The 13,455-nt window shown below is 47.9% G+C and overlaps 1 protein-coding gene across 5 annotated transcripts in view; it reads right to left on the bottom strand.

Moving 5' to 3' along the window:
- The window catches only part of NF1 (neurofibromin 1), a gene marked incomplete at its 3' end in the record, with an annotated part of 165,357 nt that overhangs the window by 6,129 nt on the left and 145,773 nt on the right, over window positions 1-13,455 (bottom strand). For 3 of the 5 annotated variants that reach the window (XM_081843432.1, XM_081843433.1, XM_081843434.1), the window contains 5 exons: window positions 13,070-13,197; window positions 12,823-12,923; window positions 11,726-11,868; window positions 4,240-4,286; window positions 3,370-3,586 (listed from right to left, as the gene is read on the bottom strand). In XM_081843432.1, the coding sequence (XP_081699558.1) occupies window positions 3,370-3,586; window positions 4,240-4,286; window positions 11,726-11,868; window positions 12,823-12,923; window positions 13,070-13,197 (636 nt within the window). Of the gene's footprint in view, window positions 1-1,289; window positions 1,341-3,369; window positions 3,587-4,239; window positions 4,287-11,725; window positions 11,869-12,822; window positions 12,924-13,069; window positions 13,198-13,455 lie in introns of all 5 variants that reach the window. The other 2 variants (XM_081843430.1, XM_081843431.1) reach the window with 1 other exon arrangement.

Genomic DNA, 13,455 nt, shown 5'->3' with positions numbered 1-13,455 from the left:
TTATTTATTTAATCAAAACATGCTGGCCCTTTTGTATTGTGTGAATCAGCCTTTTTGGACAAAACTGAGGGTTTTTGCTAAGGGGTGGTTTAGCGAAACCACTAAGAAACCCTGAATTGACCTTGTAACTCATTCGTGACAAAAATGTGCCGTGTGATACATGTCCAACCAATTTAGACTTTAAAGTATACAACAGCAGACTTGTCTAATTAGACTTGGTATTGTTAAGCTCACAGTTTCTGTGGGTTATTTCATTTTTCTGTTTCTCAGCAACACAGAAAAACCACACAATGTGGAAACACCTACACAATGGGAAGTGTCAAAAGGAACTAGTTTCCTATTACTCTTCAACGTTCCTTCTTCCAGGCAAAGAAGCATGAGAGGCAGATGTGCTGCGATATATAACCACTAGGAGTGCCGCTTCATGTTTTATTGTCGACTTTGGTGTGTGTGGTGTGTTTTTAAAAAGCTATCTTGCCACTTCTGAAGGAAACAAATTGTGTCTCTCAGTAACAATGTCAGTAAAATGCAGCTTCGTAGATTAAACGTGTGAGGAATACTTAACGGGTTTGGGCTGAAGGGGGAACTCTAAGTACTTTTCTATATGGTTGGGGCCGTTGCAGAGGAGATTCTCACCTGACAGCTCCATCCATTTTGCTGCTAAAAGGACAATTCTTTGATAGCAAAGTTACAAAATGTGGCAATGGTGGCTGGCAGACATAAAAAGGGAGAAGGCAAATTTGCAGAGGTTTATCACTGGCTATTATTATCTATGGCAGGTAAAAACAACATTGGGGGGGGGGAACAATGGGAGAGGGTTTTTTTCCTTCATACCCTCCTGATGGGTTTGCTGGGAGACACTTAGCTGTGCCAATACAGGGGAAAAGGTGCTGGATCCAGCAGGGTGCTTTTCTTATGCCCTTACAAAATGTAGTTGGGCACATAACTGTCGTCTCTACAGCACCATTAGTATGCAAAGTGCGTTGAGAGATTATTAATATTTCCATTTTCCAACCCAGCCATGAATCCTAGGGTTGATGGAGGGTTTCAACACAGGTCCAAATTCACTGCTCTGTGCCCTGGAACACCCAGCCTCCCAAAATGCCCAGCAGCTTCAGAAGCACTACAGTCGCGTGCTAAAGGCCCACTCCCTGCCCCTATTCTGTCCTAGGTTTTGGGATCTCTGTTTGCAAAATAAAAATAAAACTCCTTTTCCTGTCATGAGCCCCAGCTCTGGCACAGATCAAAGCAGTAGCTCGTGCAAGTAGAATGAAAATTAGAGAGAGTACCTGGATGAGGAAGTTGCATGAAAACTGCAGATTTAGAGCAAGGCAGAGAAGCTTCACAGACACAGAATGAAAGAGAAAAGATGAGCGATCAACATTCATGATTGGAAGACAGACAGAAAACATTTACAGGACAGTGATTATGGACAGGGAAGGGAAACCTGCATCTCTCCAGATTAATGAATGGATTTTCACTCCATCCTTAAGTATCTTTTATAATAAATCCTTATGTAAGTTTTTATTTCACCATCAAATAAATTTATTTATGTGTTGATTTTATCTCACCCTTCCTCCCAAAAGAGCCCAGGGTGGCAAACAAGCAGAAAAAACACCCCCAAAACCAAAGGATTTTTTAAAAAAACAACATTTGAAATATTGTTGAACTAAGTCTCTCACCACCCCTGACAGTACAGCTGAAATTCTCAGTCATTTAACAATATTTCTCTCTTCCTAGGGAACACTGGAAATAGTAGCTATGTGAGGGAACAGGGTTTTCCTCACAACTCTCTTCACCCTTAACAAACTACAGTTCCCAGGGCTCTTTGGGGAAAATCCATGACTGTTTAAAGTGGTAGGAGACTGATTTATACGTGTAGTGCAGATATAGCCAATGTCACAACCTGCTGTGCAAAATCAGAACTGGAGGGTGGCTGCCCTACAGGTCAGGAACACAAGTGAAGAAGCATTCATGGATGGGAAGCCTTAATTAGCACATGGGTCTTAGGAACTGAACACACAGGAGTCCCACCTGCCCCATGCTGAAAAAGTTTTTGGTTCTCCCCCCCACCCTCCGGATGGCAAGAGCTGCTTTTCAACAGTTCTATGACCCACAGGGCACAAAATGACCTAGAGCTAGAGAGGTCTGTTTCTTAACAATTCCACGCTAGCTTGCGGTACACGTTCCTCCTCCTAGTTTCAGGTGGGAGACAGTGAAAGCAGCAGCAAGAACAGGATTATGTGGTTACTCTTTGCTCATTGCTAAGGATGTGACTCTTAGCACAGGACAACAAAACACTTCCCAATTCAAGAAAAAAAACTGTGTTTGGATATAAGAAGCTAAGGCATAGCTACAAAAGCCAGGAAATGATTAGGGTTGAAAGACGCTCCCTTTCTGTAGCACTGGTCCAAGTCAGAAAGCATTTCTGGAGCCCTCCATAGTCACTATGGGAAGCAAGATGCTGGACTAGATTAAACCTGCAGCCTGATCCAATCAAGATTTGTGTGTTTGGGGTTTGTTTGTTTTTTACTTAACAATATCCTTTTACTTATACGCCCAACATGCTTTTAAGCGCAGACCTAACAAGTCAACGTAGCAAACTCACAGTTGCAGAGAGATTCGCTCACCAAAGAGCTGTGAATGAAAGCAAGAGAGCAGATTCTGGTAATGCATGTTTGCCTCTGGGTAACGTGGGGAAGGACTCTAGCTCAGCAGCAGAGCACCCGCTTTGCATGCAACAGGTCCCTGGTTCAATTCTCAGTGGCATCTGGTGGTGGGGCTGGATATATATCTGCTGTTAAAACCTTGACGAGCCACTGCCAGTCAGTGTGGAGACAATGCTAAGTTAGATGGACCAATAGTATGATACAGTTTAGGGAAGCTTCCTATGTACCCTAGCAACTGAAGCCAAAGGGTGTTTATTTTTAAGCTTCTAGGGACATTTCATTCTGTCCCCAAGAACAAATTCTGCACTTGTACATTAGTATCAACACTGCCATTTGGGGACAAACCAAGTCTGAGTATGCTTTATCCAAAGCAGTTAGGAAGCCACCGGGCTGAGATAAGATCTGATCCCATATTGTTGTCTATGAAGCTGGACTACTTCATTGCATGTATTATCTCATCTTGATTTGTGCCAACTTCAGGAACAGGCGAGTGGAAATTCACCCCACCTTTGCCCCCCACAAATTCAGTGCAAGAAACGTGTCTGAGAATAAGTCTAACGAAGAACAGAGCCTTGAGGCTCAACAAGGGGTGATGATAAGCTGCCCCAGTGAAAGACCCTGACACCCAAAAAGGGAGCAGTGCCCTCAAAGGTGTTTTAACAAATCCTTCCCCCTTGATGGAAAAGCATGGCGAACTGACCTGGGGAATGCTGGGAAGTTGCAAGTGAGGTCATGGAATTGGAGAGATTTAGGTTTGCCGTAATACTAAGCTGACTCTGCACAGCAGGAGGGTAAGGAGAAGTTGGCGTCAGCAGGGATTCCTCGCTGGCTTCCTCATCAATCCCAGGTAAGTAGGTGTCGATCAAGGCATCAAGGAACTTTACTATGAGCTCAGCATAGTCTGGGATTTGTGTTTGCTGGAAAAATGAGAAACAGATCAGCACCATCTCTACCTGTTAGTTCTCACTGGGGGAAAAAAGCCTTTGGCTTACAATCTAGTGTGTGCGTCTGAATAAGCTTCCTGCTGCCCCACTGTTACTAGGATGTGCGGTTCCCACCAATGAACAGGTCCTACACGTTCAGAAGGGAAAGACTGGTGGAGTGCTGTTTCTCCTCCTTGTGCCTCCAGCTAGATGGGGCAGGGAGGCCAATGGGGAAGCTGCACAAAGCAAACCCAAAAAGTTTTTAAATGTTTTGAAGTTATGAGCCTGAGGGATCTCACCAAAAAGTCCAGTGGCACTGCCAGCAGAAAGGGCGAGCCCAGGAGGGCACGACGGCTCCTCTCCTGGAAAGAATCCTCTTGACTGGCCCTGTCTGCTGCCCAGGAGATGAGGGTCTACTCTCAAAGGTTTTGGACATCATCCAGGAGACAATACATTTTTTTAAAGCTGCTGACTAATAAGTCATGGACAACTATTTAGCCTATTTAGGGGGTAATTAAATCAATTAACCAACATCAAAAAAGTGTGTGCAAGTTTTATTAACCTCCAACAGGGACTTCAATTGTCCACTCAAGAATTACTACAAATGCCATGTAAGGTTTCAGCTGAAAGAGGCCCCGACTGCTCACCTTAGAAAATGGTCCCGCAAACCTCCACAAGCCATTAAATCCAAAACCTGCAACCAGCAAAAAAAGCAAAACATGAATGAGCACCTTAGTAAGAAAGATGGGGTAAGATGCAAAGAAGTACATTTGCAAGAAGTTCCTCATACTTTGCTCATCAAAAGCAAATGTTTGCAAATGCATAAACATCACTTGACAACATCAGCAGCCTGTGATAACTGTTCAATGGGCCATTCGAAGAAACCACAAAGATTCTTTTTTTATATAGAAAAAAACAACACCACTTTTTAAATTATCAAAAAACTGTAAAAGTAGATACAAGGACAAATACAAAGCAGAAGTAATGACAAAATATTCAACTTTTTTTTTTTAACTGTAGAAATAAAAATGCAGATAAATAGAAAAACAAAACATTTTTACAAATTTCCCAATTATAGTTGTCGTTTAACTTTCTCCTGTACTGTATTTCGTTGAACTGATACATTTTTCAACCTTCTCCCAAACTTTTGTATCTAATGTGGGTGGCATTTTATTTCCTCCAGTAGTAACTGTCAGTCAAGCAGTGGCTAGGAAATATGTTACCATTTCTCTGTCATATGACAGAACACATTGCTTTTAGGCTACAAAAGGGACTATTATGTGCTAGATTTATTGGTAGAGTATCTTGTTATACATTTTCTGTTTCCTTTTACACACACTTTCATTTCCCCTCAAATGCACTTGCTTTGCAAGGGTATCCATTCACACATTTCACTGCCAAGTAATTCAGTGTGGAAAAACCAAGAGATGTCATACACATGAGCCCAAATCAGTGTAGTACAGCATTTAACATTTTAATTGCCCCACTGTTGACCCATTTATTGCCACTATCAGGTCCGTTAATTCCAAAAGGTCTACTCTGAGTATGGAGTGTGTTGGATACAGCCCATTGTTTTGATAATATTCTCCTATCACTCGCATATTAGCATCTGATGTAGTACACAATAAAAGAATCCGTTGCTCGGGGCTGCTTCCATTAAAATAATAAAATGCAACAGTGCGGCATAAAAGCCATTTAAACACATTTTCCTGTCTCTCAAGGGAAAACAGGAGGAGAAGAAAAGATGTATCAAAGGGAAGTTTCAGAAATCGTCCTAAAGAATCTAAGGTGGTCTTTCTGACCTTCTTAAGAAATGATGAACAAAAAATGAGGAGTGATGGCTACCAGACTGGATAGCTTTAAAAGTTGTTGTTTTTGGCATTCGTCTGGAGAGAGAGAGAGAGAGAGAGAGAGAGAGAGAGAGAGAGAGAGAGAATGGAGTGCGCCTCTTGGGGTGAAGTAAAACCACTGCATTAGCAGCACCAAAGTGACCTCCCCGGGGTGCAAGCCTGGACAGAGTGTATGGAGGTCCTGAGCTGCCTAGATGACAAGACCTCTCTCTTGGCCTCGCTGGTGTGGTCCAAAGGAAAGCAGAGCAATATGTTTGGCAGTAGCTTGACTGCAGGAGCTGCCGGAAGGAGGTATTGCAAGGTGCCATCCAACCGTTTTAGGGACTCCAGATCTGTGTAGGGTTTACTCCTTAGACTTTTCTTCTTCCAAAGACATCCTGCAAGGCAGCGGGTATTGAAGACCAGAGTTTTCCTTCTCCTAGATGGGTTACCTTACCAGGTTGACAAACCCCACCCGCCCCTCACTTCCCTCTACAGCACATGCAGAGACCGCCTTCTTGACCACTGGACCCACTATTATTTGTTCAATCTGCTCAGTCCTTAGAAGATAAGGCCACCAATGGCTCCTAGTCACAATGGTTCTGCCTCTACTGCTGGAGGCATACGTCTCTAAATACTAGTTGCTGGGACACACAAGTGGAAAGAGCACTGTTGCCTCAAGTCCTGTTTCCCACAGGCATCTGGCTGGCCACTGTGAAAATAATAATAATATAATAATAATAATAAATTTTATTTATATCCCGCCCTCCCCAGCCGAAGCCGGGCTCAGGGCGGCTAACAACAATCAACAATCAAACCATCAGATATTCACACATTCTAAAAATATTACATTATAAAAATCAATTAAAATCAAATTAATGGCAACTAATTAAGCAAGATTCTAAGCAGGTTGCCAGAGGAGGGAGTCAGGCTGCGCCCTGACCAAAGGCCTGGTGGAACAACTCTGTCTTGCAGGCCCTGCGGAAGGATGTCAGGTCCCGCAGGGCCCTAGTCTCTTGTGACAGAGCGTTCCACCAGATTGGAGCCGCAGCCGAGAAGGCCCTGGCTCTAGTTGAGGCCAGCCTAACCTCTCTGAGGCCTGGGACCTTGAGGATGTTATTATTTGCAGACCGTAGGTTTCTCTGTGGGGCATACCAGGAGAGGCGGTCCCGTAGGTACGAGGGTCCTAGGCCATATAGGGCTTTAAAGGTTAAAACCAGCACCTTAAACCTGATCCTGTACTCCACCGGGAGCCAGTGCAGCTGGTATAGTACCGGTTGAATGTGATCTCGCAGCGAGGACCCCATAAGGAGTCTCGCCGCGGCATTCTGCACCCGCTGGAGTTTCTGGGTCAGTCTTAAGGGCAGCCCCACGTAGAGCGAGTTACAATAATCCAGTCTGGAGGTGACCGTCGCATGGATCACAGTGGCTAGGTCAGGGCGAGAGAGATAAGGGGCCAACTGCTTAGCTTGGCGGAGATGAAAAAATGCCGCCTTTGTTATAGCTGTAATCTGCGCCTCCATAGAGAGGGAGGTATCGAAGATTACACCCAAACTCTTAACGGACGGTGCTGGCACTAATTGCACCCCCGCAAGAGATGGGAGTTGCCCCCTCAATCCCATATCATCCCGCCCCAGCCAGAGGACCTCTGTCTTCGAAGGATTTAACTTCAACCGGCTCCCACGTAACCATCCAGCCACAGCTTCCAGACATCTCGCCAGTGTATCGGGGGCCGAGTCAGGATGGCCATCCATCAACAGATAGAGTTGGGTGTCATCGGCATACTGATGGCAACCCAGCCCAAAACTCCGGACAAGCTGGGCGAGGGGGCGCATAAAGATGTTAAAAAGCATCGGGGAGAGAATCGCACCCTGAGGCACTCCACACACCAAGGAGTGGCGCGATGACAATTCCCCCCCGAGCGCCACCCTCTGTCCCCGACCAGAGAGAAACGAGCGCAGCCATTGAAGGACTGTGCCCTGGATTCCCACGTCGGCAAGGCGGTGGTCCAGGAGTTCGTGATCGACCATGTCAAAGGCTGCTGACAGATCTAGAAGAATCAGCAGCCCCGACCCGCCTCGATCCAGCTGCCTACGGAGATCATCTGTTAGGGCGACCAGAGCCGTCTCGGTCCCATGACCAGCACGGAAGCCGGACTGGAATGGATCCAGAGCAGATGTTTCATCCAGAAACCTACCAAGCTGTTCAGCAACCGCTCTCTCAATCACCTTACCCAGGAATGGAAGATTCGAGACCGGGCGGTAATTGGATAGATCTAAGGGATCTAATGATGTTTTCTTTAAGAGCGGACGCACCACTGCCTCCTTCAGTTCCCCTGGGAATATCCCGGTGCCAAGGGACAAATTGATGATATCCCCCAGGGGGGCCCGCACCTCGTCTGGACACGCTCTAATCAGCCATGACGGGCACGGGTCAAGAGGACAGGTGGTGGGCTTTCCAGCTTGGAGGAGTCTGTCCACATCGGCTGGAGATATCCGGTCAAAATGGTCCAATACTGGACCCGAGGACAGTCGAGGGGCCTCCAGTTCCTTTATTGTATCCAAATTGGCAGGGAGGTCATGGCGGAGCAACAGGACCTTCTCCGCAAAAAAGCTCGCAAATGCCTCACAGCTGTGTGTCAGATTGTTATTTAAATTTGGCTGTCCATCAAGGGACGTTAAAGACCGAATTATACTAAATAATTGCGCCGGGCGAGAGCTAGCGGATGCAATGGAGGCCGAGAAGTAAGACTTCTTAGCGGCCTTCACAGCCATCTCATAGGTTTTCATAAAAACCCTATAAGATGTTCTTGAGGCTCCGTCACGGGCACCCCGCCATACTCGCTCTAGCCGTCTGAGGTCCCGCTTCATTTTCCGAAGCTCCTCGGTAAACCAGGGAGCCCGGTTTCTGCGGGGTCGCAGAGGGCGCTTAGGTGCGATCTCATCGATGGCTGCCAGGAGCTGGGTATTCCAGCCCTCAACAAGCTCAGTCAATGAGTCGCCAGGGAGAGCAAGGTCCCGCAAGGCTTGACGGAATCTATCAGGGTCCATCAGCCTCTGCGGGCGAGCCCAAATCGGCTCGCCACCTAAGCAGGGTGGGGGTGGAAAGTCAATCCTGGCTTTCAGAGCGTAGTGATCAGACCATGGCACCTTCATCGAAGGAGACATGATCACATCTATACCGGCACCAAAGATCAAATCCAGCGTGTGGCCTGCTTGATGTGTGGGGCCCGAAACAAACTGGGAGAGCCCTAGTGTCGCCATGGAAGACACCAGGTCCAGAGCCTGTGAGGAGGGAGCGGCATCAGCATGGAAGTTGAAGTCTCCCAATACCAATAGGTTAGGGAACTCCAAGGCCCAGCCGGCCACCGCCTCCAGCAGGCCTGACAGGGTGGCTGCTGGTGCGCTAGGTGGCCGGTACACCAGCCAGACAGCCAAGCTCTCCTCGGAGCCCCACACTAGGCCAACACATTCAATGCCGGGGATCGATGGCGATGGTAGAGCCCTGAAAGAACAATCTTCCCGGATTAATAATGCCACCCCTCCCCCCCGGCCCACAGTCCGTGACTGGTGGAGGACAGAGAAACCCGGGGGCGCCATCTCTCGTAAGGTAACAGTTACCCCTTCGCGCACCCAGGTCTCCGTCACACAAGCCAGGTCGACCCCCTGCGAGGTAAAGAAATCTCGCAGGGTGGCGGTTTTGTTGCCTATAGACCTGGCATTGAAGGAGGTGAGTAATCCTTGCTCACCCTACCCTCGTCTCTCGGGATGGGGCGCAGATTGGAAGGGGTACGAGCATATCCGTATCTCGATCCCCTTCGCTTATAACATCTGCCCCCACCGCCATACCTCCCTCGCCCCTCCACGGTAGCAATCCCACGCCTCATAGTAACCTCCCTTTACAAAATCTAAAAACAAAACAACCAAAAACAATTTTGCCCAAACAAAAACCAATCCCCACCCCACTCAATATCCCACCCCAAAACAGAACAAGATAGAACAAAACAAGAATACATAGATAAAAACCACCATTCATGGTGGTACAACAAAATAAGCAATAAAAACACGTTTAAAACACATTAAAATATATAAAACATCTTTAGCATTTGCTGCAGCAGCACCGTCCTTAAAACTATCAGGGAGGTGAGCCTGGGCCCCACCCCCCAGGCCAGATGGAGTTAGCCTAAGGAGGGAGAGGGAGAGGCCTTACACTCCAAGCACTCACGATGCAGCAGCAGCAATGTCCCTGGCCTCAATGAGGCCTCTTAAAGCCGTGGCGGCAGCAATGTCCCTGGCCTCAGTGAGGCCTCTTAAAGCCGTGGCGAAGGTGAGCCTGGGCCCCGCCCCCTAGGCCAGATGGAGTTAGCCTAAGGAGGGAGAGGGAGAGGCCTTACACTCCAAGCACTCACGATGCAACAGCAGCAATGTCCCTGGCCTCAATGAGGCCTCTTAAAGCCGTGGCGAAGGTGAGCCTGGGCCCCGCCCCCTAGGCCAGATGGAGTTAGCCTGGGGAGGGAGAGGCCTTACACTCCAAGCACTCACGATGCAGCAGCAGCAATGTCCCTGGCCTCAGTGAGGCCTCTTAAAGCCGTGGCGAAGGTGAGCCTGGGCCCCGCCCCCTAGGCCAGATGGAGTTAGCCTAAGGAGGGAGAGGGAGAGGCCTTACACTCCAAGCACTCACGATGCAGCAGCAGCAATGTCCCTGGCCTCAGTGAGGCCTCTTAAAGCCGTGGCGAAGGTGAGCCTGGGCCCCGCCCCCTAGGCCAGATGGAATTAGCCTAAGGAGGGAGAGGCCTTACACTCCAAGCACTCACGATGCAGCAGCAGCAATGTCCCTGGCCTCAATGAGGCCTCTTAAAGCCGTGGCGAAGGTGAGCCTGGGCCCCGCCCCCTAGGCCAGATGGAGTTAGCCTGGGGAGGGAGAGGCCTTACACTCCAAGCACTCACGATGCAGCAGCAGCAATGTCCCTGGCCTCAGTGAGGCCTCTTAAAGCCGTGGCGAAGGTGAGCCTGGGCCCCGCCCCCTAGGCCAGATGGAGTTAGCCTGGGGAGGGAGAGGCCTTACACTCCAAGCACTCACGATGCAGCAGCAGCAATGTCCCTGGCCTCAGTGAGGCCTCTTAAAGCCGTGGCGAAGGTGAGCCTGGGCCCCGCCCCCTAGGCCAGATGGAGTTAGCCTAAGGAGGGAGAGGGAGAGGCCTTACACTCCAAGCACTCACGATGCAGCAGCAGCAATGTCCCTGGCCTCAGTGAGGCCTCTTAAAGCCGTGGCGAAGGTGAGCCTGGGCCCCGCCCCCTAGGCCAGATGGAGTTAGCCTGGGGAGGGAGAGGCCTTACACTCCAAGCACTCACGATGCAGCAGCAGCAATGTCCCTGGCCTCAATGAGGCCTCTTAAAGCCGTGGCGAAGGTGAGCCTGGGCCCCGCCCCCTAGGCCAGATGGAATTAGCCTAAGGAGGGAGAGGCCTTACACTCCAAGCACTCACGATGCAGCAGCAGCAATGTCCCTGGCCTCCAAGAAAACAAGATATTGGACTGGATGGACCACTGGCTTAATCCAGTAGGCTCCGCCTTATGTTCTTAGGGATGGGGAACCTCCAGGTATTCTTGAATTACACCTCTAATCATAGCTGATCACTCGCTGTGCTAGCTAAGCCAGATGGGACGTTGACTCCAAGAAGATCTAGAGGGCCACAGGTTCCTCATCTCTGACTGAGAGCTACCAAGTGACACCAAAGGGTCTGCTAAAGCAAAGGCAAATGCAGCCGAGGGTGGTTAGGGAAGGAGTTTTGAGCACTGCTACTCCCAGGAAGGACCTTCTCCTGAATGAAACACCAAGGCTTCAAGATGAGCCACTGGTGAAACACAGAAACCAACAGAAACTCTGCTCTTGGTGCCTTCCTTCAGGAAAGAAAGGATGGCATCTACCAGGAGCAGGACCTTTTCTGGCGTAAAAGATGGAATATACAATACAGCTTGTGCGGTCAAGCTTCTCTTCTGGTTCCCTGGCAACTAGTAATGAAACAGACCAGATTCCAGGCTTTTGTCTCCGGAGGGAGGGAACAGATGCACTTGGGGGAGCGGGCTTTGATGGGACACACGCCCACAGAAGCAACACTTTGTCATTTTAAAATGGTAAGCCACTTTGTCAACACTTTTCTGTTGAAAGGCAATCCAATTTGTCTTTTGGAGAAAAGCAAAGTATATAGAATTAAAAACAACCATGCTTGTGGGGCTTAAATGTTAGCCTTTATTCTATACCTGAGCATCTGAGACCTTTTTTCAAAGGAGCTGCAAGATACCTACTTTGTAGATAAGAAGTTTGGTACTGTGGCGGAGATTCCTCATGGTAAACCACACTCTGCACAATGCCATGAATTGGATTCAATAAATTGGGATCCTGACACTGCGACAACAGGGTATTTATCTTGAAGTCCAATAAATTGTGCCTAGACAACCAAACACACCATGTCAGTTCATCAGTTGTTAAGTTTTCATCACAGTGAGCAAGGTGGACCGTACAGCCTATTTTAGACAACAAATCTATCCTAACAACATGTGGCTTGCAATGGAGGGCATATGTGTATTACAGACAGACAGGTATCAACAGTTGTTCCCTTTTGCAAGGGAACTGTATTTCTATAAGGCTGGCTAGGGATCTCTAACAGAGCATTATCAGCACCTTTCCAAACTACAATTTTTGAGATTCTTCGGGTGCACAAGCATGGTAGCTAAACTCAAGATAAACATGCACTTCCTAACAGCTGACGATAGCTGGCTCCAGTTCATTTTGACTGTAATAGCTGTCCAACTATGAGCCTGCTCTTAAACAGCATACACAGCAAGCTGCACATCTGTATGGTTCTAGGCTTGGGGAATTCATTCCCAGAGATGCACTGGCAAGTGGAGCCAATCCTCTGAACAAATATCAACCTTGAATGGAAACTCTGTAAGGAGTTATCTACCGCTTATCCTCACTGTATTTTCGTCACTCCACTTAGCTGGGAGAAAGAGATATCAGCAAAAAGTGGGGTCAGGTGTCTATCGGGACACGTAGAGCGAAAGTTTGGAGGCCAACAGTAGGTAAAGCCAGAGCCAATGACAAGCACATCCAACTAATTATAGTTTTGTCCCAATCCTCTTCTTTGCTGAGCACTGAGACCTAAGGAAGACCAGCCCTGGACTGGTTATAAATGAGAAGGTAAGCAAATGGAGGCTGGCTGAGGACAGAGTGAAATTGGTAGGGCAGTGCCTTGTTTAACCCAATGGACCAGCCTCTATTGGTAGACTAGTTCCTAAGTTTCCTTCCTAAATTTCCTTTCTTTTAGCAGAATTTGTATATCACTTCATCATTAAAAACCTTCGAGTGGGAAGCAGACATGTTGTAAGATGTGAACACTTACACAACAGGAAAGACCTTTGGGAACACCACACTGGCTTCTGCTAAATACTCATACAGGATTCTCTGGTCAAACTCATCTGCCGTATATTTTACTAGTGTTGCCTGCCAAAAAAGAGAGGGGGAGGGAACAGAAAGAAAGAAAAAGGTCAACATCTAAGTCCTGGTGAGCTACTTGCCTTGACTACTGTGCTTCTAAAACATGCTGGAGGAAACACAACGCAAGCAACTGAGATTAAAAGTGCATATACCAGGATGGTCAGCAAAAGGGCTTGGATTTTGGGATCTGTGAGGACTTCTTCATCCAGGAGGACATTGGACTCTGACACTGATACTTTCCGGAGATGAGGGTGCTGCTGCGGCGATATCCTTTGAGTTTCTGTAGGAAGAGAGCAACGTATTTAATGAGGAAAGCAAGAACGGACATATCTATTTATTGTGCCATCAGAACAGATGGAAATCACTAGTATGAGAGCAAGTGTGTCTCACTTGAGAGAAAGCCGATATTGTACCTGGGAGACCAGGCTTCAGTTCCCGTCTCAACCATGATTGCCATGTGGCCCCAGGCAAATAATCAATGCCCTAAGATCAGCTGGGTTCCCCACTCCCCTGCTATATTTGCAATCCTTCATATTGC

This window comes from Podarcis erhardii (genome assembly GCF_964252035.2).
Source record: "Podarcis erhardii genome assembly, chromosome: 16".
NCBI classification, from domain to species: domain Eukaryota; kingdom Metazoa; phylum Chordata; class Lepidosauria; order Squamata; family Lacertidae; genus Podarcis; species Podarcis erhardii.
The sequence above is the reverse complement of the archived record's forward strand: the minus strand, read 5'-3'. Positions and strand labels throughout refer to the sequence as shown.